Source organism: Chenopodium album, chromosome 21 (genome assembly GCF_948465745.1).
Source record: "Chenopodium album chromosome 21, dcCheAlbu1.1, whole genome shotgun sequence".
Classification (NCBI taxonomy): Eukaryota; Viridiplantae; Streptophyta; class Magnoliopsida; order Caryophyllales; family Amaranthaceae; genus Chenopodium; species Chenopodium album.
In genome coordinates, this window is record NC_137854.1 from 36,785,949 (window position 1) to 36,812,733 (window position 26,785).

At 31.5% G+C, this 26,785-nt stretch overlaps 1 protein-coding gene across 2 annotated transcripts; it reads left to right on the forward strand.

Annotated features, from left to right (window-relative positions):
• Positions 1-11,884: 11,884 nt before the first annotated feature.
• Positions 11,885-14,643, forward strand: LOC145601590 (uncharacterized). 2 transcript variants are annotated; one of them, XM_081657633.1, is made up of 2 exons: positions 11,885-12,546; positions 13,105-14,643. In XM_081657633.1, the coding sequence occupies exons 1-2, from the start codon at positions 12,427-12,429 to the stop codon at positions 14,197-14,199; spliced, it is 1,215 nt and encodes a 404-aa protein (XP_081513759.1). In that variant the 5' UTR covers positions 11,885-12,426; the 3' UTR covers positions 14,200-14,643. The 2 variants fall into 2 exon arrangements, with proteins under 2 accessions (XP_081513759.1, XP_081513760.1); XM_081657634.1 differs by having other exon boundaries at positions 11,887-12,546; positions 13,108-14,643.
• Positions 14,644-26,785: the final 12,142 nt, after the last annotated feature.

The following is a 26,785-nucleotide window of genomic DNA, read 5'->3' on the forward strand; positions in this document are numbered from 1 at the left end:
GTAACTAGCTTAGTTTTAAATAACACAACGTTATAGAATATGTTCTTTGTAGTTAAGCTACCCTCAATGATTGGTTGAACGTGGCAACTTCATGTAAATTACTCCGTAGTTTAATTACTTTCAAAAGAATAGGTTCTTTCTTCTTTCACTTTTCCTTGTTTTAGGTATTGAATCTTACTATGAGAATTTGACACCTATTAATCACCAAGCTAGGTTGGTAATATAAAATACATAATATTTTTTTTTGGCTAAAAAGGGACCTTTAATTTTCAGTTATTAGTCGTATACAATTTATTACTAGTTGTCAAAAGTTCCCATGTCATGGAAGTCAAAAGTTATTCGAAAGTTGTCAATGGAACAGTATCTATCTAACACCTAAGTTTTCTATTTTTATTTCTTACTTAATATAAGCTTTTTTAGTTAGTAGCATTAGCTAAGAAGTCACATGAGAAAAAGACTCGTTTAGGAAAAGTTATTTTAGTTTAATCATAATTCATAGTTGTAATTGTGTGTGACTTATGAAGTTAGTTGACCATTGTAAATATTTTAGGTTAGGTTAATTTATGGTATTGAGTTATGGTTAATCTTTTGACCTTACTATTTAAAATGTCTCGAGTATATAAAACTTATATTGTTGAATAATTCTTGAAGAAGGGGAACGATTATATAAGTGGATGTTATTTTCAAATTAATTATAATTTACGGAAAATTTGTTATAAATCATGGTGCGTTCATATTCTTGGTGACTCGATGTGTTACAAAAGTTAAAGTTACTTGGAAGCTCAATTTTCTTAGTTCTTTAATTGATTCAAAGTAATATCATTACTTAATTAAATAATGCCATTAAGGAATCAATATAAATATTGTGCTACTCATACAAATAATAAAGTATAAAATTTATTTTACATATTCATATATTTTAGAATTCTACATGCAAGCATTGTTAAACAACCAACTCAACCAAAAAAGCACACACTAGGAATATGTTTTATATTCTATCATGCTCCCTCATACTTTATGAAAATGGGCCTCACCATACCCAATGTTTAATATTCTACTTTAAAGGAGGGATAGATGAGATCTGGACTGATAACTTATGTGTTACACTGGCTTAGTCCGCTTAGATATACCATCAAAATATTTAGAGAAAGTATTTAGTTGAGTTTAGCCTTTAAAATCATGGTATCAAAAGCTAACGTGACGAACATATCATGGGTTAAAATCTCTTTCACCCCTCCTATCTAGTGAAAGATTTCGCATTGGATCGGATTTGGATATGAGGAAGCTCATATATAAGCCATATTGCATCCACATTTCAAACTAAAGAGCTCTCATGTGAGGGAGAGTGAGAGAGTATATAACTGGAGTTTCAATTAACCATTAGATTAAGCGAGGTTTTTGATATGATCCTTTAATATGATAGGTTATATAAACTAATCGTGGGCTTCAACCAAAACAGCTTAAGCTAATGGTTGAAGTTCATGCTTGATTTATATATACTCTATCAAGCATATTCTCATATTCGCATGCATCATTATCAGATAATGGGAATACTTCATATCATTTCAATGATCATAAGATTCAAAACTAACTATTTTCATTCATAAAAGGATTCATAACTGACAAATCCTTTTATGACTATGATCCACGAATTGAAGAGTTGAATTCAAGCTAGCAAAGTAATTGTAAAGAAAATTAAAGAGACAAAGACAAACGTGAAGTACGGTTTGATTTGAAAAAGAAAGGTGATGAGAGAGCACATGGTGATATATGCTCTTAGCTTGAAAAAGTTAATCATGCAATTGTTTTTGCATGGTTTGGACTTGCGTCCTAGATTCCCACCCATATGATACTCTTTCATTAAGCTAAGATACATTGATTAGCTTTCTTCCTACATAAATAAATATATTCATAACTAAATAGATTAATCTTTTGGAATCATTTATTTCCTTAAACTTCTTTTTTACGTACTTGCGGGAGTTGTTGGGCCATAAATGCATAATATATACAATTATACAAGCATGTAATTTAAGATTATGAATAGAGGTGACATTATATATTGGTGATCGGCTATTCTAACAGCTAATAATTATCACTATATTATTGTATGTGTATGTAATATATAATAAAGTGTATTTTTCAATTTAGTCCATCGGTAAGTAAACTTAGATTGTTTCAACCGGTGAGGGAGAATTTGAACTACGGGTCTGTTCACATTTACTGAACTAGACTGAACTAAACTGAGCTGAAATGAATATTTTATGAGAGAAGGAAATTGAGAGCTGAACTGAACTGAAATTAAGTAAATGTGAACATGCCCTAAATACGACACATCAGAAAGAAAAAAAAAAAAAAAAAAAAAAAAGAAAGAAAGAAAGGAATAGAAAGAGTGAGACTTCCGTCAATGAAGGATATAGAAGGCTTTTGTAATCAAGATTTAAGAAAGGATGACTGAAAACACAATTGTTTGACACCAAAAAAAGAAAATATAGAGATTTCATGGCGAGGTCGAAAATGTAATTCCTCAAGCCCACCAAGAATTTGATGGAAAATTTTGGTAATACGTAGTGGAGAAAATGATGCATGGTAACAGTACTAAGCACATACGAAGTATGTGAGATTACAGATTTATAGCAATGCACAAGTCAACTCCAACCAACCAAACTAATGGCTCGCATGTAAGATTACAAATTTATAGCCCTATCAATAGTATGAGCACTTTAAATTAAACACCTCAAGGAAATATAACAGAATTGAACAAATTAGCACAATTTATAATATTTTGAAATTTTCTCTTTTATGCTCAACTTAGGAATTACAAAAACACTTCCCTAAAAAAAAAAACAAAAAAAATCACAAAACCACAAGGTTTATTTTACCGAACCATAGAAATTCCTCTAGTTCAACATTAAATTAAAACGTAGTCCTAGTTAACGTACATTCTTTTTGACGCTTAATTAATCATATTATAGCTAGTACTTGATGCTAATAAAGCACAGACATGTGGTCATTGATTTGGACACAAATGTGTAGTTGTAATAGAAACAAAGATTAAAGTTTTGAGTGGACCTTTCCATAACAAAACCTCGCTTAAAAAGGTAAATGTGTCAACAATGTCATGCATTACTCTTAAGTTTCTTATTAATATCCAAATAAAATTAATGGCTTTGTAACTTCGTACTAAGTACAAACAATTATCGTCTCTTGGCTCTTGTCCCAACCCATAGTACTCATAAAAATTACTTAGTACAACTTACTAGCGACATTATCTTGCACGTCAACAACTGGTCCATATATGTAGACCCAACTAGCTTAAGACTTACAAGAAGTAAGCAGGAAGTTGCGCTAGGGTTTCGGGAGGGAGTTCAACCAACTAGCGGATGATTATTTAGCAAAGGCCAAAAAGTACTACGAGTAGCAAGAATACTTCCTTGTCCTCCTAGTTATGCAACGACGACTCACGTACTAATGGTCTAAATCTACAACTTACTATATAAATTATCATCAACAAAAATTAACTCTTTAATAAGAATACAATAATTGTCGTAGTCCAAGAATTAGCTTAAATACGTATAATTGATAGTAGTACATATTTGTTATTCAAAAAAACAAAAAAAAAAGTACTCGTAGTACATACTTTATTGAAATACTACGTTATATTTGCTTGAAAGTAGGGGGTTACCCTTATCCTCCCCTCTAATTCCAAGCGCTGATCTGCGGGGCTAGACTGACTTAACCAGTAGTTTCCATAACTTGTTCAATGAAATACGATGTATCTATTAATGATATTTTCTATTTAAAAAAAAAAGGAGGGGGGGGGGGGGCATTGACTTTACTTCACTTGACTCAATCTTGATTTGTAAATTACTCCAACTTCTGACTAAGTCAATGGTTCACATATCTACAAGACTACAACCACATACAAGCTAAGATTAATTACAAGATGAATTAATGGAACGAAAGAGAAGAAGAGTCACTCAACTTTTATGCAAATATTCAAAAGTGTCGACATTCTTACAGCTTTTATTGACGAAGTACAGTATTAGTAATCGTTTTCGTTTCGCAACTTGAACCATTACAGCATCTCTATATATACCTTTTTTGTTATTTTTTGCCACATGATTGTTATCTGAATTTGTAGAATATTACACACGCAGCACTGAAGTTCTTGGCGTGTAAATGGGGAGTTAAAGCCAATATAATAATTGTATGATTCACTTTCAATTATGAATAAAATTGACGTTGGAATGTATTCATATTAATGCGTTTCCTATGATATGTGTACACAACAAATTTCTCTTATCATCTTAATTCAATATTGTGTGAAAAATGTACATACTGTATATTTTAATTTGTGAACTTAGTCTATATTTTATCAATTTTTAATTATGGAACAAACTCCTAAAAGAATGCATGGAGCTAAACAATAATGCTAGCTTCAGTATATATGGAGTACCTCGTAATTAATTAAGTCGACTTATACGGTAGCCTACTTAGGGCCTGTTCGCATTAAATAAACTCAGCTGAACTGAACTGAACTTATTAGAGCCGAACAGAACTGAACTGAAATGAATATTTTATAAGAGAAGGAAATTAGGAGCTGAACTGAACTGAAAATAATCGTATGAGAACAGACTCTTATTCATACTAAATGCTAGCTAAACCAGATAACATTAACCACGATACTATGCTACATACCTATTTACTCATGATGTAGCTAGATTAATAACTTAATGAGTACCTGTCTAACCTAGTTCTAAAAATAATCTATTATTAAACATATAAGCCTATAATTATATATGTACATATTTTATTATACTATACATCACTATTGTTATAATTATATATATATACACTAGGTTAAAATCCCGTGCAATACACGTTTGTTAAATATTTTTAACAATAATATTACAATATAAAGTATATAAAAGATATTCAGAAATATTTTATTTGGGTGTGTATATAAAATATATATTTTATTATATATATATATATATATATATATATATATATATATATATATATATATACTAGATTAAAATCCCGTGCAATGCACGGTTGTTAAATATATTTGACAATAATATTACAAAATATAAAGTATATAAAATATATTCATAAATATTTTTATTTAGGTATATATGGAATATGATTGTCAAACTGGAAAGAAGATATATATTATAAGTTATAAATAGTTTACTTAAAGATTTTACAAAAATTAAAAAAAAAAAAAAGCAGCGAAAAAAGCGGGAAAATTTTTCACAAGGTAATGACAAGTGTAATGGAAGGATTCGCTTTTAGTATAGGTTAATAGATGCATGGAATATGATCGTCAAAGATATAAATAGTTTTGGCAAAAAAAAAAAGGCAAGAAAATTTTTCATAAGGTAACGACAAGTGTCATGGAAGAATTTACTTTTAATATAGGTTAAATAGATAGATATCGTATACTTATCTTTAGGAGAATTATTATACTGACAGATTAAATTAGTAGGAAAATAATACTTTATGATTATTATCTATCCAATTATCCATCCATTGCATCATCTCATGATTCTCATCGACACATAGCACCGCAATGCAAAACCCCCTCTTAATTATAATTAGGAATGAAGAAACCTTAGCTTATCACATGCAAGGAACAGGCCTTGGTTGAGACAATTGACAATGCCATATCTATAATAATAGTGATGTTACAATGACATATTATTGTTTGAAAATTAATACAAGTAATCCGTGTATCAAGAAAAGTAAACATACATGTTCAACTCGATCTTAAGAGTTATCGAAGATACGTTATTGTTCTTCTCAACAATCTCAAGCCATATGTCACAATATTAACGGTTATTTCCAAGACATTTCAAGTTTCAACAAAATAACATTCTCATCCATTGTTCTTGCTAAGCTACTTGCATTGTACACCAATAGTTCAATATTGAACTAAACGATTTGATTAAAATTTTGTTGAACATGGAGATGCTCCAAAATGTGAACGTTGTATTAAGTCCCAATAGAACACATCCAAGGGGCGGGTTCGAATTAATTAATTTGATCTACCGGTTTAAATTGTTAATTCATATCAATAATGTTTAGTGGTGCATTTTGTTTGAGTTGATAGATGTAATTTTTTATGCGGCTTTTTATTTTTTTTTTATTTTTTTATTATTATTATTATTATTTATAATAGTTAGAAACGGAGTGGTTCAGTCAATCTCAATAGTTTAATTTAAATGGATACTCCCTCCGTCCCCTATTGATGGTCACTTTTGCTAAAAAATCACGGGAATTAAGGAGAAATAAAGAAAGTACATTGAAAAAGTAAATTTACATTGGGTATGCAAAAAAAGTAGAGAGAGAAAGTAATTAAAGTACATGGGAAAGTAAAATTTACATGGGAAAGTTAAATTTGCACAAATATTTTTGCAAATGTTAGAAAATTTTGGTAAAAAAATAATATTAATGGTACTTGAAAAAAACAAATGTGACTAACATTTTGAGTCACCAAAAATGGCAAAAGTGACCATCAATAGGGGACGGAGGGAGTAATTAATTTGATCAACCAATCTCACACTGGATGTCATCAAGGTTTAAGGAGACTAGCTAGGTAATTACTTAGATAGAAGGTGCTTTTTTTTTTTTTTTTTTTTTTTTTGACACATACTTAGAAGGTGCTTAACCCTTCATTCATTGCAGTTAATTAATGTAATCAATCTCATGCACATACAAAGTACTAAACGAAATATTAGTATTCCGTAAAATTATAACTTCTAAATTCTATCCTAAAAAAGAATAGAAAACCTTCTAAATTGTTATGCAAACAAATGTGAGCTTGGAATAAGGCCGGCAGATACCTTCTACAGTTCTACTCTTTAAAAATCTTCGAGCACGAATTGACTTCTATAAATTTTTAACTAGTTAATCATATATTTAGGGTTTTTTTCAATTCCATTGGTCATATTGGTAATCGATTATTTAGCTGCGCGCTTTGTCAATATGTCCAATTCAACAATTATATACCAAGTATTAAAATCTTCGTTGATCCTAAGAAAATGATGTAGAGTAGTTAAGGAGTAACAAAGGGCATGTTCGGCACCGGCTTCTCAAAAAAGCTAGTGTCGTATCTCCACATCAATATTTTGCTGAATACGCCCTTAGTATTTTATGAAAGTGGGGAATAACTCAAGTGGTTAGAGCTTTTCTTGTGGTCCTAAGGGATCCTCAGATCGATTCTCATATCTTGCCATTGTGCCTCTCTCGCTCAACACCAAAATAAAAATTCAGTGTTTTATAAGGTAGTTTCTTATAATAATTTTTGTAAGGTAGTTTAACAAAATCTAAAATGTATAAAATAGTTTTTTTTTTTTTTTTTTTAAAAGGGAAGATCAATTCATTAATAAGAAGTCATACAACATCTACAAATTAAAGATATCAGAAACGATAAATACAATGAAAATTGAACCAAATAACAATTCTAATTCTATAGAACTACGATCACGAGTGGATCAGTGGCGGATCCAGGATTTTTGAACTGCCGAGTCACCGTCAATAATTGATCACTTGTTTCAATCCAAAAATTTTATAAAATATATTTCACCAAAATAATTTCAATCCAAAAACAGGACATAAAAATCCATACTACAATAGTACTTCAAAATTTAATCTTACAAGTCAAAAGTACGTAATCCAAATAAATAACATGTTACAAACAATGGTACTATAAAATGAGAAAATTCAAGTTTATCATTTATCAATATGATAAGCAAAATTTGTTTATGATTTTTTACTTAATTGATAAGCTTTGTGGGAAAATATTAAAATTGGTTGCATAATTATAGTATAAATAGAAACAAGAATTATTAAAAAATTATACGGAGTACCCAAAAAAAAAAAATAATGAATAACTGAAGAGACCTGTTATTTAATATAATAGGTCTCTTTAATGAAAAAAAGAGAGCCAACGCAGCAAAGATTTCAATGTAAGCAGAAAAGAGACCTGCTATCTAAATAACAGGTCTCTTTGATATCTAAATAAAAATCTGACACAATGCTAACTCAGGTGGGCGGCAGCAATAGCAACAGAAAAGAGACTGCCTATATATAATAGGCGGTCTATTTGATATTTTTTTTATAAAAAAAAATATTTTTTTTGCTGGTGAGTCACGTGACTCACCATGCACATGAATAGATTCGCCCCTGGAGTGGATTGACATTGATGAATACCCTCGTCTCTTGAATCATTGTCCTTTGCAACCTTCTTCTACAAGGGGGCCTTGCGATTTTTGATAGTTTTTGAATTGAACAAAACCTGATTCATTCAATTAATTGTACTGTAGTCGCTGATCTGACAACTGATTCAACGCCACACAAACCACCATCAAAAAATTAAAACTTTCGATGAGAAAAGAGAATCATCTACACCGATCAAGACCATCATAAGGATGGGATCTATTATTATTATAAGCGACTAAAAAGGGATTTTGGGGCTTACCACTGATCAAGGAACTAGTGGTAGCCCTACCAATGATCACAATGGAGATCAAGGAGAGAAGGATGAAGGAGGAAAAAGGGAGAAGGGAGAAAATTGAAAGAAAACCCTAAAAAAAACTGGAAAAAAACCCTAACAAAAAACTAGGAAAAATACCCTCCCAAAGAGAAACCTAGAGGGAAAACCCTAAGTAAAATAGTTTATAACAAAAAATTCCTTATAAGTTGGCAATAAAATAGTGTTAACTACTTTTAATTATATAAGGAAACTGTTAAAAATATATTGGAAACATTAAGTTTTCATCTATACTAATATATTAAAAGGCGTTTATAAGAACGTCTACGTAGTGTCACGTAGACTCCTCTCATTATGCCACGTCACCAACTCAACTAATTATTACGCCACGTCATGCACAAGGTATTCATAAGAACGTCAACGCCACGTCATGCACTTATAATAATAATAAAATTTGAACACGCAACCTCTAAATCTAAACTAATTGTTTTACCACCAAGCTAAGTTATTTTTTATGTATTCTTTTGAATACAAAATATTAATATGTAACAACTGACAATTCAATATATATGAACAACAAATTTAATTTATAAATTACAATGTATATTAATGATCAACACTATGTAATAACCCAGGGTATCGCCCAGGCCTTAAAACTAGTTTTAAATAAAAATTAGAACGTAAGGATTTTCTTTAATTGGCATGTACTCGGTAGAATATAGGAGACTTTATATTTTGTTTCCTTTTTATAAAAATTTACTAAGAATATGAAATTAAAAATGACAAAAATTGAATACGTGTTCCAATTCATATTCACTTTAATTTCACTTATATAGTTATATCTTGAAAACTAAGGTCAAATTGATTTATTTTTTTTTGAAAGAAGTCCTAAAGGACACTAAATTTCATTAACTAAAGTCATACAACATCTACAATTGACAAATAACGATAATGAAAACAAATTTAACAAAATTAAACAAGAATTAATTGGGGAAGGGCTAAAAATGCAAATACATAGATATAACAATTCAGCACATTCTTGATTCGTTGTCTCATACAACTTTTTGAGTGAATCCGTCGTCGCTTTACAATTTTGTGAGAACGTAAATTCTTGTGCTAATTTTGTAACTCGAATCCGAGGCATAATCAATCGAGCTCCACACAACCGGAGACCAAATTAAACACAAATAAAATCCTGTCTTTCGAAGGAGTCCGAAAAACCCTGTCTTTCGAAGGAGATCGAAAAAACCTTGTCTTTTGAAGGAGATAAACCCCTTCTTTCGAGGGAGACATTATTGTACCATAAGAAACAATAAAGTTAAAAGATAATACGGATTGGGGCTTTCCACCGATAAAACCCGATGGAAGCCCCTTTAAAATTGATAATGGAGGCTAGAGTTTAGGGGAGAAAAGAGAGAGAGGAGGCTAGGGTTTTATTTTTAAAAAGTTATGATAAGGTCAAATTGATTCTAATAATTTCTTTTTAAAAAAAAATGATTCTAATAATAAGGAATAACCAAGTTCATTATTTAAAAACTAAAATAAAATTTAATTAATACTCCATATAGTCTAGTAGCTCAGGAAAATGAGATCAGATCAGATGAATTAAGATAAGTTTAGGTATGTTCAAATAAGTCCATAATAGTGAAACTCATGTGCAAAGAATAATGTACCCTGATTTCTTTTTGAAGGTATTTTCCAACAATTTCTAAGAGGTTCACATTCATGGTCTTTAGACGACATAAGATGTTATCTTCTATACTTTCGATATCATTAGTTAAATAGATTCATGCATTCGTACGTATTAGACAAATTGTATACAGCTTTAATCTTCATTGTAGCAACTCGGATATATAGCTTTATGCCAATATCCTATCTTTATACTGTATGCATGGTACGATTAAACCTTATATCTATACTAAGAACAAGAATTGCACCATTTATGATTTAAAAGATTATTCTCTGAGAGAAGTGGAAGGGAGCCTACCCACAATCAAGGCCTCATTCTGTCATTCAGCTTATCCCTCTCATAATTTCATGCACTAGTTAGTCATATCTGATTGACTCTTTTTATTACTGTTATTTACAAAGCATGTTTTGCCATTATTATGAGAGAAAAAGGGTTAATAACATGGTACTGTAGTCTTATTTTTCACACCAAAGATAAAAGTTGCTGTTATTTACAAAGTGTATTCTTTTTTTGGGACAAAACACAAAAAGGGTGTTAATTTTCTCAACGTCACTTAACCCCACATACTTGAACCAAGGAGAACGTTTATGTTGCACAAGGATGATCTTCAGCACCCACATTTACGATGCAAGTTAAAGATCTAAAAAGCATTAAATGTAGGTGAGTCGGATTTGAACTCATTTTTATTTTATTGATACTTAGGGTCTGTTCACATTTACTTAATTTCAGTTCAGTTCCAATCAGTTCAGTTCAGTTCAGCTCTTAATTTCCCTCTCACATAAAATATTCATTTCAGCTCAATTCAGTTCAGTTCAGTTCAGCTCCAATCAGTTCAATTCAGTTCAGTAAATGTAAACAGGCCCTTACTTTTAATAAGAACATGATAAACTTTTTTGTAGTAGATGTATATCAAATTAGATTTTTTCAACAAACAAAATGTTATTACTTAGCTTGTAAAACCTACGGAGTATCATCCCAATTAATTTAGTATAGACCATACAAATTGGATAGGACTATAAACAATCAATTAGATTGAAAGTTCATGTGTTAAAAATTTTAGACCATAACACCTAAATTCAAGCAAATTAAAACGAGCATAACCTAGTTTTATCCAACACGCACTTTTAACATTATGGTGATGACAAAATATACTTTCCGAGTTAAAAAAGTGCTAAATTTGTAATATTAATGCAATATGTTAATTTTGGATTAGCTAATATAATCAAGAATTCAAAACATTACTGAGTAATAAACTATATATATCTTTTGTGATTTCATTTTTGAGAATCATAAGATCATAACATAACATAAATTTGGCTAGAATAAACTGTATCTACCTATTCATCTAATTACCGCCTTAGAAAAGAGATGAGAGAGAGAGAGAGTAGTAATGCGAAAATTGACAAAGGAATGCCAAAGGTAATTTACTCAATTCCAAACAAGTACAAAGACAAAGTTCCAAAAATTTCCACAACTCTTAAGTAAACCTCACCATCATTAAGTTTCCGTTACCCAACCCGTGGATTGAGTCAGTCATTCCAATAACTCGGAAACTCTTCTAAACGCGTCTTTTGGACTCGTTATAATTATAACTCGGCCAAAATCCTAGTCAATTTTATTGACCAAAATACCCTTGGTTATCCCACTAATCAATAAAATCATACACCTATAAAACGGTTAACACCGTCTCAATATTATTAAAATTAATCGTATAATATATGATATTCATATAATTAAAAAAAAAAAAATTAAAAAAAAAACAGAAGGAAAACGGCTATCTCTCCTAAAAAGCCTGAAAAAAAGAGTCTTAACAACTGCGCCCCATTTTCATATATTTAGCCACATAACCCTCTTTCCCTTTTTTTCTCTTGAACTATATTTTTATTATTATTCGTCTTTTTTTTTCCTTAAATTACTTATATAACCACAAGTATATATTTTTCCTTAGTTTTTCACTATTTATTTTGCATTTCTGGAAAAACCAATCGCCTGTAATTTCGCCAATCTGTGTTTTATTTTTGTTCCAGATTTCGATTTTTGGGTTTCGTTCATTTGCAAAATTATTGAAAAAAGTTGGGAAATTTTTGTTGGATAGAATAGATAAAACTGAGAGATTTCTGGGATTTTTTTTTTTTTTTTTTTTTTTTTTTTTTTTTTTTTTTCTGAAATTTCTGGGTTTTTATCCCTGAAATTTTTGGGTTAAATTTGATTGGAAAAAAATAATTATAAATTTGTTGTGATGTCGACGAAAACGGGTAATGCGAAAGATTTAGCAGAGAAAATGTTGTTGATGGCTGAACAAGGTGGGCATTATTGTTCCAAAAAAACCGATAGTTTGTGCAAAGATTGTTGTTGTCAGGTAATTACTTTCTCTCTATATATTTTTTTACAGATTTTAGAATTTTTTTTGTGATCTGAATTTTCTTCACATTATTGGATTTATTTGAATGAATCCCTAAATTTGTTTGATTGAATTTGCTTGATTTCTGATTAATTTGTTGATTTTGATTAATTTTTTTCATCTGGGTATGTGTGAATCTTTTGAATGTTCTTCAGAATATCTTTGAATTTTCATTTTAGGATTATTGGAATTAATGACATTATTAGTATGTATCCCTGATTGTACAGATCTATTTGGTTTTGATTATATTTTGAATTGGGTTTCTTCTGGAAATTTCAATGCTTCTCTATGAAATTAATGAATTCTGTGTTTTATTTTGCAATTTGTATGATTAATATTCCATTTCAATGTTTCTGATATAACAATAAATAAAGAACATAAATTTTGAATGGTATAGACGATTAGGATGGATTGGTTGAGTATGAAGAAATTGGTATATGCTTTTTTTGAATCTGAATTTAAGATATGGTGTTGATTATTCAGTTACTTATGAAATATGTTCTGTTTATCTTCTAGCAGTCGAGCAAATCAAGCATGTCTAGATTATGCTGTGTTCTTCGAGGGATCGATTTGAAGGTCTGTTTGTTCTTGTTCTTGATCGTTCCGATGTGCACCTTGGGCATCTATATACATGGTCAGAAAATCACATATTTTCTCCGACCGTTGTGGGAGAAACCACCAAAGCCTTTCAATGTTATTCCCCACTACTACAATGAAAATGTGACCATGGAAAATCTCTGTAAGCTTCACGGTTGGGGGGTTCGTGAGTATCCAAGACGAGTTTATGATGCAGTTTTGTTCAGCAATGAGGTCGACGTACTCAATATAAGGTGGCAGGAGCTGTACCCTTACATTACACAGTTTGTGCTTCTTGAGTCGAACTCTACATTCACAGGGTTGCCAAAGCCTCTGGTGTTTGCTGCTAATAGAGATCAGTTCAAATTTGTTGAGCCTCGTTTGACTTATGGGACTATTGGGGGTCGGTTCATTAAGGGTGAGAATCCGTTTGTTGAGGAAGCATATCAGCGTGTTGCATTGGATCAACTCCTAAGAATTGCGGGTATTTCAGATGATGATTTGTTGATTATGTCTGATGTTGATGAGATACCAAGTAGGCATACCATCAATCTGTTAAGGTGGTGTGATGATACCCCTGAGGTTCTTCATTTGCAGCTTAAGAACTATTTGTACTCGTTTGAATTTCTTGTGGATAACAATAGTTGGAGGGCTTCGATACACAAATATCAGACAGGAAAGACGAGGTATGCTCATTACAGACAAACTGATGTCCAATTGGCTGATGCTGGGTGGCATTGCAGCTTTTGCTTCCGCCGTATAAGTGAGTTTATCTTCAAGATGAAAGCTTATAGCCACAGTGACAGAGTGAGGTTTTCTCACTACTTGAACCCCAAAAGAATTCAGAATGTAATCTGCAAAGGGGCTGACTTGTTTGATATGTTACCGGAGGAATACACATTCAAAGCAATAATCGGAAAGATGGGGCCTGTACCTCATTCTTATTCTGCTGTTCATCTACCATCGTATCTTTTGGAGAATGCTGATAAGTATAAATTCCTCTTGCCTGGAAATTGTGTCAGAGAAAGCGAGTGAGCCTCTTGAGCCGGTTTTGGTTTTCTGATGCGGCTGGTTTGACCTATTTTAGGGTGGTATTCCGAGATACATTTGACCAGAACTTTTTTCTCTGTGATGTTTGAGGAATCACATTGGTCAATCGGAGTTTTTGGGAGTTCTGTACATATCTAATTCCTGGGGCTCGGTTTTGTTTGGAAAATTGGTACATATCCAATTACTTATAGAGGGAACTTCCTGTTGGATCATGCCTGGAGGAGCTAGCTTGGTATGGCATGACTAATCTCATGTACTCTTTTAGATTGAGGAAATGCTGAGAGGCTGTTTTGAGCGTTAGACAGTTTTGTGCTGTGGTTTTAGACTAATATATTCGTATATTCTTTCACCTCCTGTCTTTGCTATACTGTGTTCTATGGATTCTTCTGGCTTACTTCTCATTTATCCAATTCGTTGATTTTTTTTCCATTCTTGCCTTCCCCTTTATAATGTTTATGTTCGATGATTGTAAGCTACAAGCTATGATCATTGATCAACCCCTTTCCCGACAAAGAAAGCGAAAAAGAAAAGAATAAACCAAATAAGAAGAAGAACAATCCATCTGTTAGTTTGCTGGGAGTTGTTCATTCTAAGCGTTCCGGTAGATGAAAGATGTTTTCAGACAGCTGTAGTATAGAATATAACGCTGGATAGGAAGAATTATTGCTGTTGTATTCATATACCACTAAATTGCCTTCTCTATTAAGGTTTCTGCGTCATTCTTCACTTACTAGTGTGTTGTCAACAGAAGAGGATATTTTCAAGTAGAGCTAGCAAAATTATACACGACCGAAAAACCGTCCATAACCCTTATATTCCGAAATAACCCAAAGAAAATGTACGAAAAAGGGTTGTGTTAAATGCGATCCAAAAATTAACCCATTCCAAACCTGAAATCAACTTACCTTAAAATAACTCGATTTGAAAAGTGGAACACTTTAATCCACTTATGGAGAGTGAATTACAATTATCAAAAATAGACATATATATTTGCTTGCTTTTGGAAAATGAAAACTTTATTTTAAAAGTTTTTAGATATTTATTGTACGTTGATGAATATAAGAAAATTCTGAGTGGGCCTAGATTGAGGTTGCGTTTGGCTAACTTCCCATGTTGAAGCATTCTGTCCTTATTATTGTCATGTGCTTCATGGTTGTCATGTCTGCTTACCCAGTTCTAGTTGCAGTATACAAGTATTTAATTAATTAATCATTTGTAACTTTAATTTATTTAAGTTTCCTGCTGTTTTTGAATATAAAAGAATGTTTTTGAGGAAAGTTTTTTATAATGTTACTTTTGTAGTGGACAGGTTCTTATTAACAGATGAACTAATATTGTATAGTTTGAGTGTTATTTATATTTTAGTTTTTTTTGGAGCTACGTGTTATACGATTATTACAAACACTTGGAATCTTGGATGTAGATTATTTAATCTTATCAATGACAAAGTTTTGAATGGTAGCAAGTCTAGTAATTTGTTGGGAGATCAGAGTGACTACGGGAATATGGGATATTTGATACTCTGTATTAAAGCATGTTCTGATTAACTGAAATGAGCTGAATGAATTGTACTAAGTATTTTATAAGAGAAGGAAATTAAGAACTAAAATGAACCGAATTGAAAATAATTTGAAGAGAACAGACCTTTAGAGTTTTATTATGTTAGTTTACTCTAGTCATTTTAAATATTAATTTGACATTATCTTATCTAAAACTTGATTCATATATGTTTGGTTCAATGATTTTTTTGAGGGAATATGTATAATTCACTTGATCTATGTGAATGGAAAAAAAAAAAATGTCATATTGCATATCATCGCTAGTATGATGGTAACTCTTAAGTTTATAATAGCCAATTATAAGTTAAGAAAAACTCTAAAGGTAACAATTTTTGTCTTCTAAACTTTCTTACTAGATCTATGGTTTATACTTCTTATACTTCATTCGATTAATATAATCCAAAATCAAATTAATTTAAGTCTCATGAAAATCCGAGTATATTCTACTGTTGTCCCTTTTTGTGGTGGTGATTATAGATGTACCAAAAGAAATGAGCCTTTTTGTGTTGATTGAATCCTAAATATCAAATTATCACATGGAGCATCAATTTTTGCGTTAAAAAAGAATTGTCAATATGTCACAAACACAATGGAGTTATTCGTAAGCCGATAGAGAAATAATTAAGTGGGCATCACAATTCACAAAATTTGTGCTTGTCCTTCTTCTTTGCAACTTTGCCTGTCCTTTGCCTATCGTCTTCAATTGGTTGGATGTGGGGGAAATAGTTGATGGGTCCTATGTATGATTGTTCAGTCATTTTTAAATTTGATGATTTTTCCCGTTAGGTTAGCATCACATGAATTAGTACATACAACATATAAGTAGGTTTTAATGGGTCACCAAAGAAAATCAACTCTAATTTTGCCAATTAGTCAATCTATTAAAGCTTTAAAATTAAATTTTGATCCGTGCTCGTGTGCTAATTTTCATGCCACCAATCGTTCTTTCTTTGAGTTGTGTCGTGCTTTGTGCTTTATATGATCCATTTTTTTTAGAGAGATTACTGTTTTCTCATATTGTTATTTTTTTTTGACCCGCTCATATTGTTATTGTCAACAAAAAGATTGTCACCTTTAAATACCTTAAGATTTAGCAAGTGTAGTAGTCAAAGTTTCAAAGATTATTTCATGCTACAAATTGAATTTGTCAAAGTATAGAGAAGGGGCCTCCCAAGCAATAAGAAGAGTGGCACGCTGCATGTTGCACTTTGAATTTGTGATATTTGTTTTGATAGGGGTACTTGCTAGTCGATAGTATCAATTTAATTTCGATTGTTTCATTAAGGTGAATATAAAATTGTTGTAATGAATTTCATTTTGAAAAATGAGACTATTCCGCTCATTCCAAAAAATAAAGACAGACATAATTGTTAAGATTGTCATGAGATTAGTCAACAGTTTTGTAACTAACCACCATAAATCGAACAATCGAATCCATCCAAGTTTTTTCAAGGAGGTTCTACAAATCCCTTGTATGAGAGGGGTAGTACAAGAGTAAATGCATGCGTTGAAGTTTCTTCGGTTGATTGCCAAAGGGCCCAAGCAACTAACCTAGTGTCGTCTTTAGTCACTTTCAATCCCCAATATAACTACAACGTTAACCTCTCCCTTCTCATGTATATAAAGCAACAACTAAACCGCCCCATTACGTTCAATTTTTTTTTTGTACCACCACTCTCAATTAAGAGTGCATTAACAAATTCTTGTACATGACAATGGAAAATCAATGACACTACTTTTTTTAACAAACATTTTTCCTTATTACATGGGCATGTTTTTCCTGGTTTCTTAATGAAAGTGATAAACGAGTCATCATTTAAAGGATGAAAAAGCATATTTTAATTAGCTTTGAAAAAAAAAAAAAAATCAAAATTTAAATCAAATAACCTTCTACTAGTAATTAAAATCATAGCACCAGAGTTTGTTGGGCTTGGAGCAAAGCCTATAACTTGCAAATAGCCTCTTGAAGGCCCAAGGCCCAAGGCCCATAACAAGGGTTTAAAATGGACACTAATCTATTTGATAATGCAGTAATATGAACATCATAGCAACAAACTTCATCTATTTGTGTTAATCCAATACTATTTATGAAGTTTATTATCATAACAAACATCAATTAGGGAATTAAGCAAAAGTATAATTGCGGAAACACATAGATTTTGTCACAGTTAGTACGAATTCTCACAAATTATGTCTCATCTTTTTCTTTTTTAAATTTTTTAATTTTTTGACAGAAATTATGTCTCATCTTTATTGGCTATGTTGGATTATAAACACATTAAACAGCCTAATTATCCCCAATAGAGGTAATCAGTAGTTAATACCCTTCAAATGAGTTAAACCACTAGATATAGGAAGTACTTACGAAATGCATATTGTTGTTAGTGACTAAGTGAGTGATAATAATTAAAGGAACTTTCAAATATCTATAGTTCATTTTCACTTATAGGTTGTAGAACATTTTATATACACCTGGGGGCATATAGAGTTAGGTGTATCTAAAGATATGTTTTTGCTTATTTTATACTCCCATTGTTTATAAATACTTGTTCTATTTCTCCATACGCGGAGTTTTAGGAGAATATGGAGAAAATAATAAAATATGGAGGTAGTGGGGTTGGTGGAAGAATAAGAAATGTAAAAAACAAAAGTAGTGGAGAGAATTGGAGGTAGGGGTGTTCAAAAAAGCCCGACCAGATTGTCCCGACCTGATTTCTCGATGACCCGGTAAATACCCGATGGGAAATTTGCAAAAAAAAAAAAACTGTTTTTTTGGGCGGGTACCCAACCCGGAGAAATTGCCTGTTATCCGGGTTGGGACATGGGACGCATTTTTTATTATCGGGTACCCGATTACCCGTTAATAAGTTAACATTTTTTTTTTAAAAAAAAACAACCTCCCTCAAACTAAGCCCAGCCCACTTAGTTGCAGTTAGGGTTCTCTCTCTTCCTGCCTCAAACAAAAAACACCGCTCTTACTCTCTTAGGGTTCTCTCTCTCTTCCGGCCTTCCTTCCTTCTTCCTTGAGTTTCTTCCTTGTACACGCTTCACGGATTTCTGGTTAATTCTATTGCTTCTACCTACTTCTCTATTCCTCAAACTCTCAAAACCTCTTCTCAACCGCATTTCTCCTTCCCTCATTCTCGATATGCAATCTCCCACTCCTACCGCTGCTTTGCCCACCTCCATCTGAGGCTCGCTGCTGCTTCGCCTAACTCTGTCGTCGATGGTCGCTACTCCACCTCTAATCAACCGTTTCTATGTTGCAAGACTTGCAACAGTACCAAATACCAATGCTTTTATGATTATAAATTATTTATTTATTTATTCGCATATGTACGATCTAGTTCCTTGATGCTAATGTAATTTTTAATAATATTTTAATTTCTTCTAATTCTTTGTATATTTCAAATTTTTTTATTATTATTGAAACAAAGCTTTGTGTAATTGGTTTTTTTGTATCTTGGTTGTTCTATTGTGTGAAGTTTGGGTAGTATATCCAAATTGTTTATCAATTTTTTACCTTTTCGGAGCAAATTAATCAAAATCATTCAAAAATCCGAGTACCCTATGACCTGACCCGAGAAATCCGGGTATCCAAAATCGGGGTACTCGATTTTTTCGGGTCAGGTCATGAGCCAAGTTTCCAACTACCCGAAGATCCGGGTATCCACTTTTTTGGGTACCCGAAAACCCGGATACCCGGATGTGAACACCCCTAATTGGAGGAGAGAGAATACATGTTAGGTCCACCAGGTAAGAGAAAGTAATTAAATATTATGAAAGCTTTCCATATAAGGATATGGATCAATTATTTAAAAATGGCTGCAAATGAAAAGTGGAGCAAGTATTTAAAAGCGAAGGGAGTAATTTTAAAATGAGCAAAAAATATCTAATGAGCATAATACACTTGGGTGCACCTTGCACCTGGGTGTATATAAAAATTTTCATATAGGTTATGCATCCAAGTTTCGGTATAGAAATAAGGCACATGGGAAATCTTTATTACAAAGTAGTAAAATAGGAGTTCGAACTTTGTATTCAAAATTTGATTCATTTTATATAAATCCCTCCGTGTCTTAATAAGTGTTTGGGCCTGTTCTCATTGACTGAACTCAGCTGAACTGAATTGAGTTGAGCTGAACTGAACTGAAATGAATATTTTATAAGAGAAGGAAATTAATTAAGAGCCGAACTGAACTGAATAGAGCTGAACTGAACTGAACTACATTTCAACGTATGAGAACAGGCCCTTACTCTTACCAATTCCAGCCGTGTTTTAATAAGTGTTACACTTCCTTTTTTGGCAAAAAGTTACATTAAAATATTATATTTCTCTCCTCTCATGGTCCCCACCCAAACCCACTACTACTTTTTTTTTTAATTATATCTTTCCTCTTACTCATTACTTATCAATAAACTATTAACCCCACTATCTTTCTTTTACAATTTTTTAAAATACTCCAACTATCTCATTTACCTCTTATTTTATTTAAGTCAATTAAATTACCTAAACTATGTGCCGGTGAAACTGTAACACTTAAAAAAATACGGAGGGAGTACTTATATTGTAATTGTAAGTCAATTGATTTACAATACGTGTTATACTGTTATCCCTTTTAACTTGTTAAAAAGTTTGAGAAACTCTTTAATGAATAGTATTTGGATAATTATTTCCTCTAAAATGTTTATTTACTCCCTCCGTGTTTTTTAAAGTGACACACTTTTCATTTCCGGCCGTGTTTTTTCAAGTGACACACTTCCTCTTTTAGAATTCCTTACATTTTAATAATATATCTTCACCCCACTATCTCTTACTTTATCATTTCTTACTCCTTTTATGGTCCCCACTTCCTCTCACATTCTTTTACTTTATCATTTCTCACTCCTCCAACCCACCTCACTAACATCTTACTTTATTAAAGTCAATAAAATCTCCTAAAACTCTGTGTCGGTCAAACTGTGTCACTTAAAAAAACACGAAGGGAGTACTTGTTTTCTTTCATTAATGTCAATTGTCTCTCTTTTTCAAACTCTTAAGACTAGTGTACGAACATTTATCTATTTACATATTTTCAATCATTAATACTATTAACAATTATAATTGTAATTGTGACATAAGGTAAAATCGGAATATTTTCCTGGACATGGCTAGTTATATCACACGTGTTAGATACCCTAGTTTAAGGTAATTCTCCTTAAACCAAAATGAAAATTAGGCTTAAAATCTAGAGAAAACTTTCTTTTAAAGACGGTATAGTAAACTAGAACAATTAAAGCCTAAGACAATGAACTAAGGAAAGACGTCCAATGGCAAATGACAAGTTGACAAATGGCTCACTGAATATTATTGGAGCTAATGTTGCGGTATTAGGCAGTCCAATATTCATGCAAGACTTTTGACCTAAGTGTAAGATTCCACTTGAGCTTCTATTCTACGTAATTGTTATGGGGGGCGGTGGTGAATTAGATACTTGATGCCTTAGCTTATCGATCGACATCTAGCAATGAGATTCTTTGATATAATTGAAACATCAATTATTTGGTTCCCTAACTAGTGTAAAACTGAAGTTTTTTACCGGCTAAAATATATGTTCATTTTAGGCGCTTTAGGTTGTATACCGGCTAAATTAAAGGCACCTTACCATATCAATCATTGTCGTATAACATGGTGATGGAATAAAATGGGAAGTTGTATGTAAGCATCTCAATAAAGAATTTTTAATCACGAAAAAATCTTAATTACTTTATGATTTAAGCATCATTAGAATTATTAACATGACTTATGCTATGCACAGTCACCTGGCTAGTAAATTTCCGCTAAGTTTCGTGACAGATATCATTAGAGTTATTGACATGACTTATGCTATGCAGAGTCTCCTAGCTAATAAATTCCCGCTAAGTTTCATGTGTAGTAATTTGGATTAGATAATTTGTCAAGACTATGTACTTATAAAGTTATAAAGAAAAAAGGTTAAGCGAAATCTGTAAGTTTATTTATACAGCTAGATATTATCATAATATCATTCATAGATTTCTGCAAAGAATGATAATTTTTATTTTAAAATTTTTGTTCAAAAAATATTTTTTTTTTACTTCATAATTATTTAAAAGGAGTTTTTATTACTATTCCATTCCAAGTGGATAGATCGAGCACTAGTAATTGATTTCAGTTTTATTCCATTCTTTTATGGAGTATTCTATTTCGTGAATCTATAATTTTAATAATGTTTATACAGTGATATGATATACGGATTAGAAAGAATATATATGTAATAAAAAGAATTAATTAGAGGAGATAATATACCATTTCAAAGATAATTTCTTAGATTAAATTAGAATAATCAATTTTAACACTTTGTTAGGCGGAACTTAAGAAAAGAATATATGAGATCGGTAATTATTGCAAATTTAATATGAACCAGCCCGTTGGATGAGGAGTTAATTCTCTTCTTGACGGATGACTTATCAAATTAAATATATAGAAAAATGACTTGTAAATGTAAGGGTGAGTGTTAATATGTATTAGGATACGATAATTTATATATTGATTATATATGTTAAACTTGTCATATTGTTATTTTGTTAGCAAATGAATAGTGGCCTTTGTAGGAATGAAAAGATCTCTATAATATATACTTGTATGTCTTTTGAAGATGTTCCAAAGTAGATGCAACGAAGTGAACGAACCTTATCTATAACTAGTTAAATTCCAAGATATGATAATTAGTTAAAATCACATGGAATCAAGAATCAAGACAACCAACTACCTATATAAATAACAGCATCCAATTAGTTGGTCATCAATTCATCACAGCTCCACATACATACATATCCAACAATCAAATTAATATAATCTCAAATAATTAGTGAGCCAAGTTACCAAGCTAATACAAATACTAGCATTCTCTTTACAAAACACAAACAATATGAGCAGATACGAGTACGAGTTTAAACAAGAGAGCTATTCTATGCATGAGCAACGAAGTCGTTGGAGTACTACGTACCCCTCTTATGAAGAACATCATGTACCACCACCAACCACACATAAGATGGTTACACACCACCCATCTTATTATGAGACCTCTGATGAGGAAGATGATCATGATCACGACCATGACCACATGGCTGTTAAGGATGGTCATTGGAACCGTCATTATGATGATGGGGGTCGCGGTTGGGACAATGGGACACGGTATGCCAATTATAACCATGTCCAAAACAAGCAAAACAAGTATCAAGGTGGGATTCTTCGACCTCCTCTAGGGTCAGTGAGCCATGTTCCAAGTCAACAATACCGCCAACATGTGGGTGTTGATAAAGTAGGGCAAGAAGTGAAGAACAAAAATGGGTGGCGTTATGGTGAGCCGGCCTCAAGGATCAACCACAACAACAACAAAAACCGCGTCATGGAAGATTATTCTAGGCGATATCCTAGTAACTATGGGAAGGTTTCGAGGATGGAAGATGATGATGATGATGATGATGGTCATGCAAGAATAATAAGTAGTGGTGGTGAAGAATTGGAATCATTGATCAAAAAATTGCAAAGAAGTGGGATGGTGAAAAAAATTGAGGTCATTGAGTATGAAAGGAATATATACAAAGGCGCTCGAGAAGAATGGAGAGTGGTGAATGGAAATGGAAGTGGTGCTCCTAACATTAATAATCCCTTCATGGCTAAGAACTACCCAAATTATAAGCCAACATACTTTAAATAACCTAGCACAATATATCCTATATGTTTGAAGTTTGAGATAGCATACTCTTGTTATCTCTTAATTAAGTGGCTGTCTTAAGGTTCTATGTTAGTTTCTAGTGTGTCTTATTGCTGGCTTGTAATATTATTATTATCAAATGTGTTTGTAGTCGTACGTGTGGTCATGTTGATAGTGATGAATGCCTCCCGAGACAAAAAAAAAAATGTAGTTCTGTGGAGATGTCAAAATGTTTTATCATCCTATCATCTAATAATAAAGTATTATCGATACTTATCTCATGATTTCTAGAAAAGTAATTCTCTAATAGGAACAAGAGACAAGTAAGAGTTGTTTTCGTCCAAAGATATAATAACAATCTCATAAACTTTTTGAAACAATTAAGTGATTACCTGACTTACCTCTATACATAAATTAAAATTCTTAATCTAAATGTGGAATTAGATGGTCAAACCGTATAAGTAAAATAGGCGAATTAAACATAAACTAAATTTATTTCAAAAAAAAAATAAAAATAAGAAAACATAAACTAAATAATTAAAATTCCCAACCTTATGCTTCAAAAAGAACAAAAAGATTCACTGAAGAAAAATTTAAGACTGCTGAATTCAAGCATTGTTTAACTTTGATATATTCCATATATAGCAAAAGTGCAAAACCAACAATAAATATATTAGCCTCAACATTTTGGGCTAGCAATACTGTAGTATCTTTCAATTCTTCTGCTTTACTCCTCACCAAAAATAAAATAAAATAAATAAAATTAAAAAATAAAAATAAAAAAAAATAAAAAAATAAAAAAAACAACTTGTTTTTTCTTTTTTTTTATTTCTTTTTTTATTCCATGAGAAAAAGTTGAAAAAAGAATTAGTTGTTGGATAAGCTACAATTGTTGGAAAATTCAAACAAGGAATAAAGCTTAATATTAACCTTTATTGTTATGCTTCGTATAAGGTTATTTGTGCATTTGGATCTAAACTTTATACTCAAATAAATGGCAAGCAAAATTTAAGAAAAATATATATGACATTTTTTATGTTAGAATATGCCTTGATCTGAAACAATTTGTCCCCATTTGAATGACTATTAATTACTCAATTAGCTTCCTTTAAATACTCTCGAAACTTACCGTATTTGTTATGTGGGCTGATCGAATATAAGTGTTCACCTAATATTTATATTATGATTCTTTTGGGAGGTGCCAAAAACAAATTTGTGTGAGCCAATCCTAAAGCAGAATAAATTATTGTACTATAATGACCTAATATAATGACCTAATGTTGAAGGTTTGGGACCTGAATTTATTGGATTGTTTTAGAGAAAAACCCATGTTAATCTTTGGGGCCAGATTTATTATTTGCAAAATAATGTTTTGGGCTTTTGTATATATTTTTTTTTTCAAAAAAATTAGAATAAATGGACAAATCAATTCAAATAATATACACACCACCTCAGGAAGAATTAAATTGCATGTTTAGGGATCATTCGTATAATTTTTTTTATTAGTTTTTTGTTTTAAATTTTTGAAAATAAAAACAAAAAACAAGAAACTATAAAAAATGGTCTGAACTTTTTTATTGTAAATTTTCAAAATAATGATGATTCTGATAAATTTAATTATTTTTTCTCTTTTATGAAATGTATCATATGACCTATAAAATAAAATAAAGCGCTGGATAACTAAAAAATACAGTAATGTCAAATGAAGCCTAAAATTTTGGTTTATTTTAAATTATTCACCTCTCTAATATTTTCCTTAAACGGCGAGGCAAGACAGGTAATTCATAGCTTGATAAAAAGCATGAACAGAGTCCGTGGTAGTACGTGACTCTAGTGAGTGTATCTTTTGGAACTTATGAAAAGCCAAAATTAAAGGAACTTTAGAAAAACAGGCAATATATGTAAAAGCTAAACATCTTTGATGCGGAGTAATACCGAAGTAAGAAATTGCTGCAATTTTTTTTTTTTTTTTTTTACTACAGCATGTTTAATTAATTAATTAATTAATTAATCACATGATGTTACTAATCATGAAATAGTGCAATTAGTTTCGTTATGTCATGTTTTGTAATGAGATTATGTCATGCCTTGACGTCTTGATGCAACAAATGAGTACAGTTTCCCACATATATAAAAGCTTGTTAAGTGGAGTAGGCAGAATATCAGATAATATTGCTATCAAACAGAAAAACTCGTGCAACACAACATAATAGAATTCCCCTGCACCTGTTTATTTGCGGTTATGCACTGAATAAAAAAAGCAAAGGTGATCGATAACATACAGGACAGTGTAGAAGATTATTAACGGTGGAAATATCAGCTAGTTTATTCTAGCAAGCTGATTAAGTATTTAATCACGTGTGTTTGTGACATACATAATTTGTGGTAAAAAAAAAAATACTACCTCCGTTACAAATTATTTGCAACAATTTGACATAAAGTAGAGAGGAAAAATGTCTAATCGTTGCAAATAATATGTAACGGTAGTACAAATATTATGATTAAAACCGATACACGAAGTATTAGTCAATATAAGTTTAGACCCTGTTCTTTTGGACTTACTTATATATTTGTTGTAATGAATGCAAGAAAGATAATGAAATGATAAAACTTAACATATATTTACGTGGTTCACTAACAATATAATATTGGATATGTCCACAAGCAAACGAAAGGAAAAGTGTTATAGCTCTTGAGAAAATACATTTATAGATAAACGTACAAAACATATATAATCGGAACGATCAACAGATTCAAAATGATCAGCACATGATAATCTCAAATTATCTTAGATTTCAGACTTTAAATGTTCTCTATAAGAAACTATTAGACTGTATAATGACCTAACAAAACTGATGACACACAACTTGAAATAACCCTAAAGGAGTTTAATTAGTATTGCAATAAAGCGCAAACAATAAATCATGGTCCAAACCATTAGAGTCATGTGCCTAGCTACACGGTCGAGCTATATGTGAAATGTGGAGTAGTACTCCATAGTGCGTAACTACATTGTCATGTACCATCAACCACACGTTCGTGTGTATCACAAATTGAGTAGTATGTAGCTAGTACGGTACACAATCGTGCACCTACTCGGTCACTGATTTAAGGCATATTCTAACGTATTCAAACTTTATTCTGAAGTTGGCGAATTAATATTAGTTATTAGATTTATTTACAATTTATTTTAATTTTCAATAAATCATACGGTATCAACTTTGTTATTAGTATGTTTTTCCTTTGCTAGTTCTTCTTTTCTATAGGCTGTAGATTTTACACAAACTTTTACAA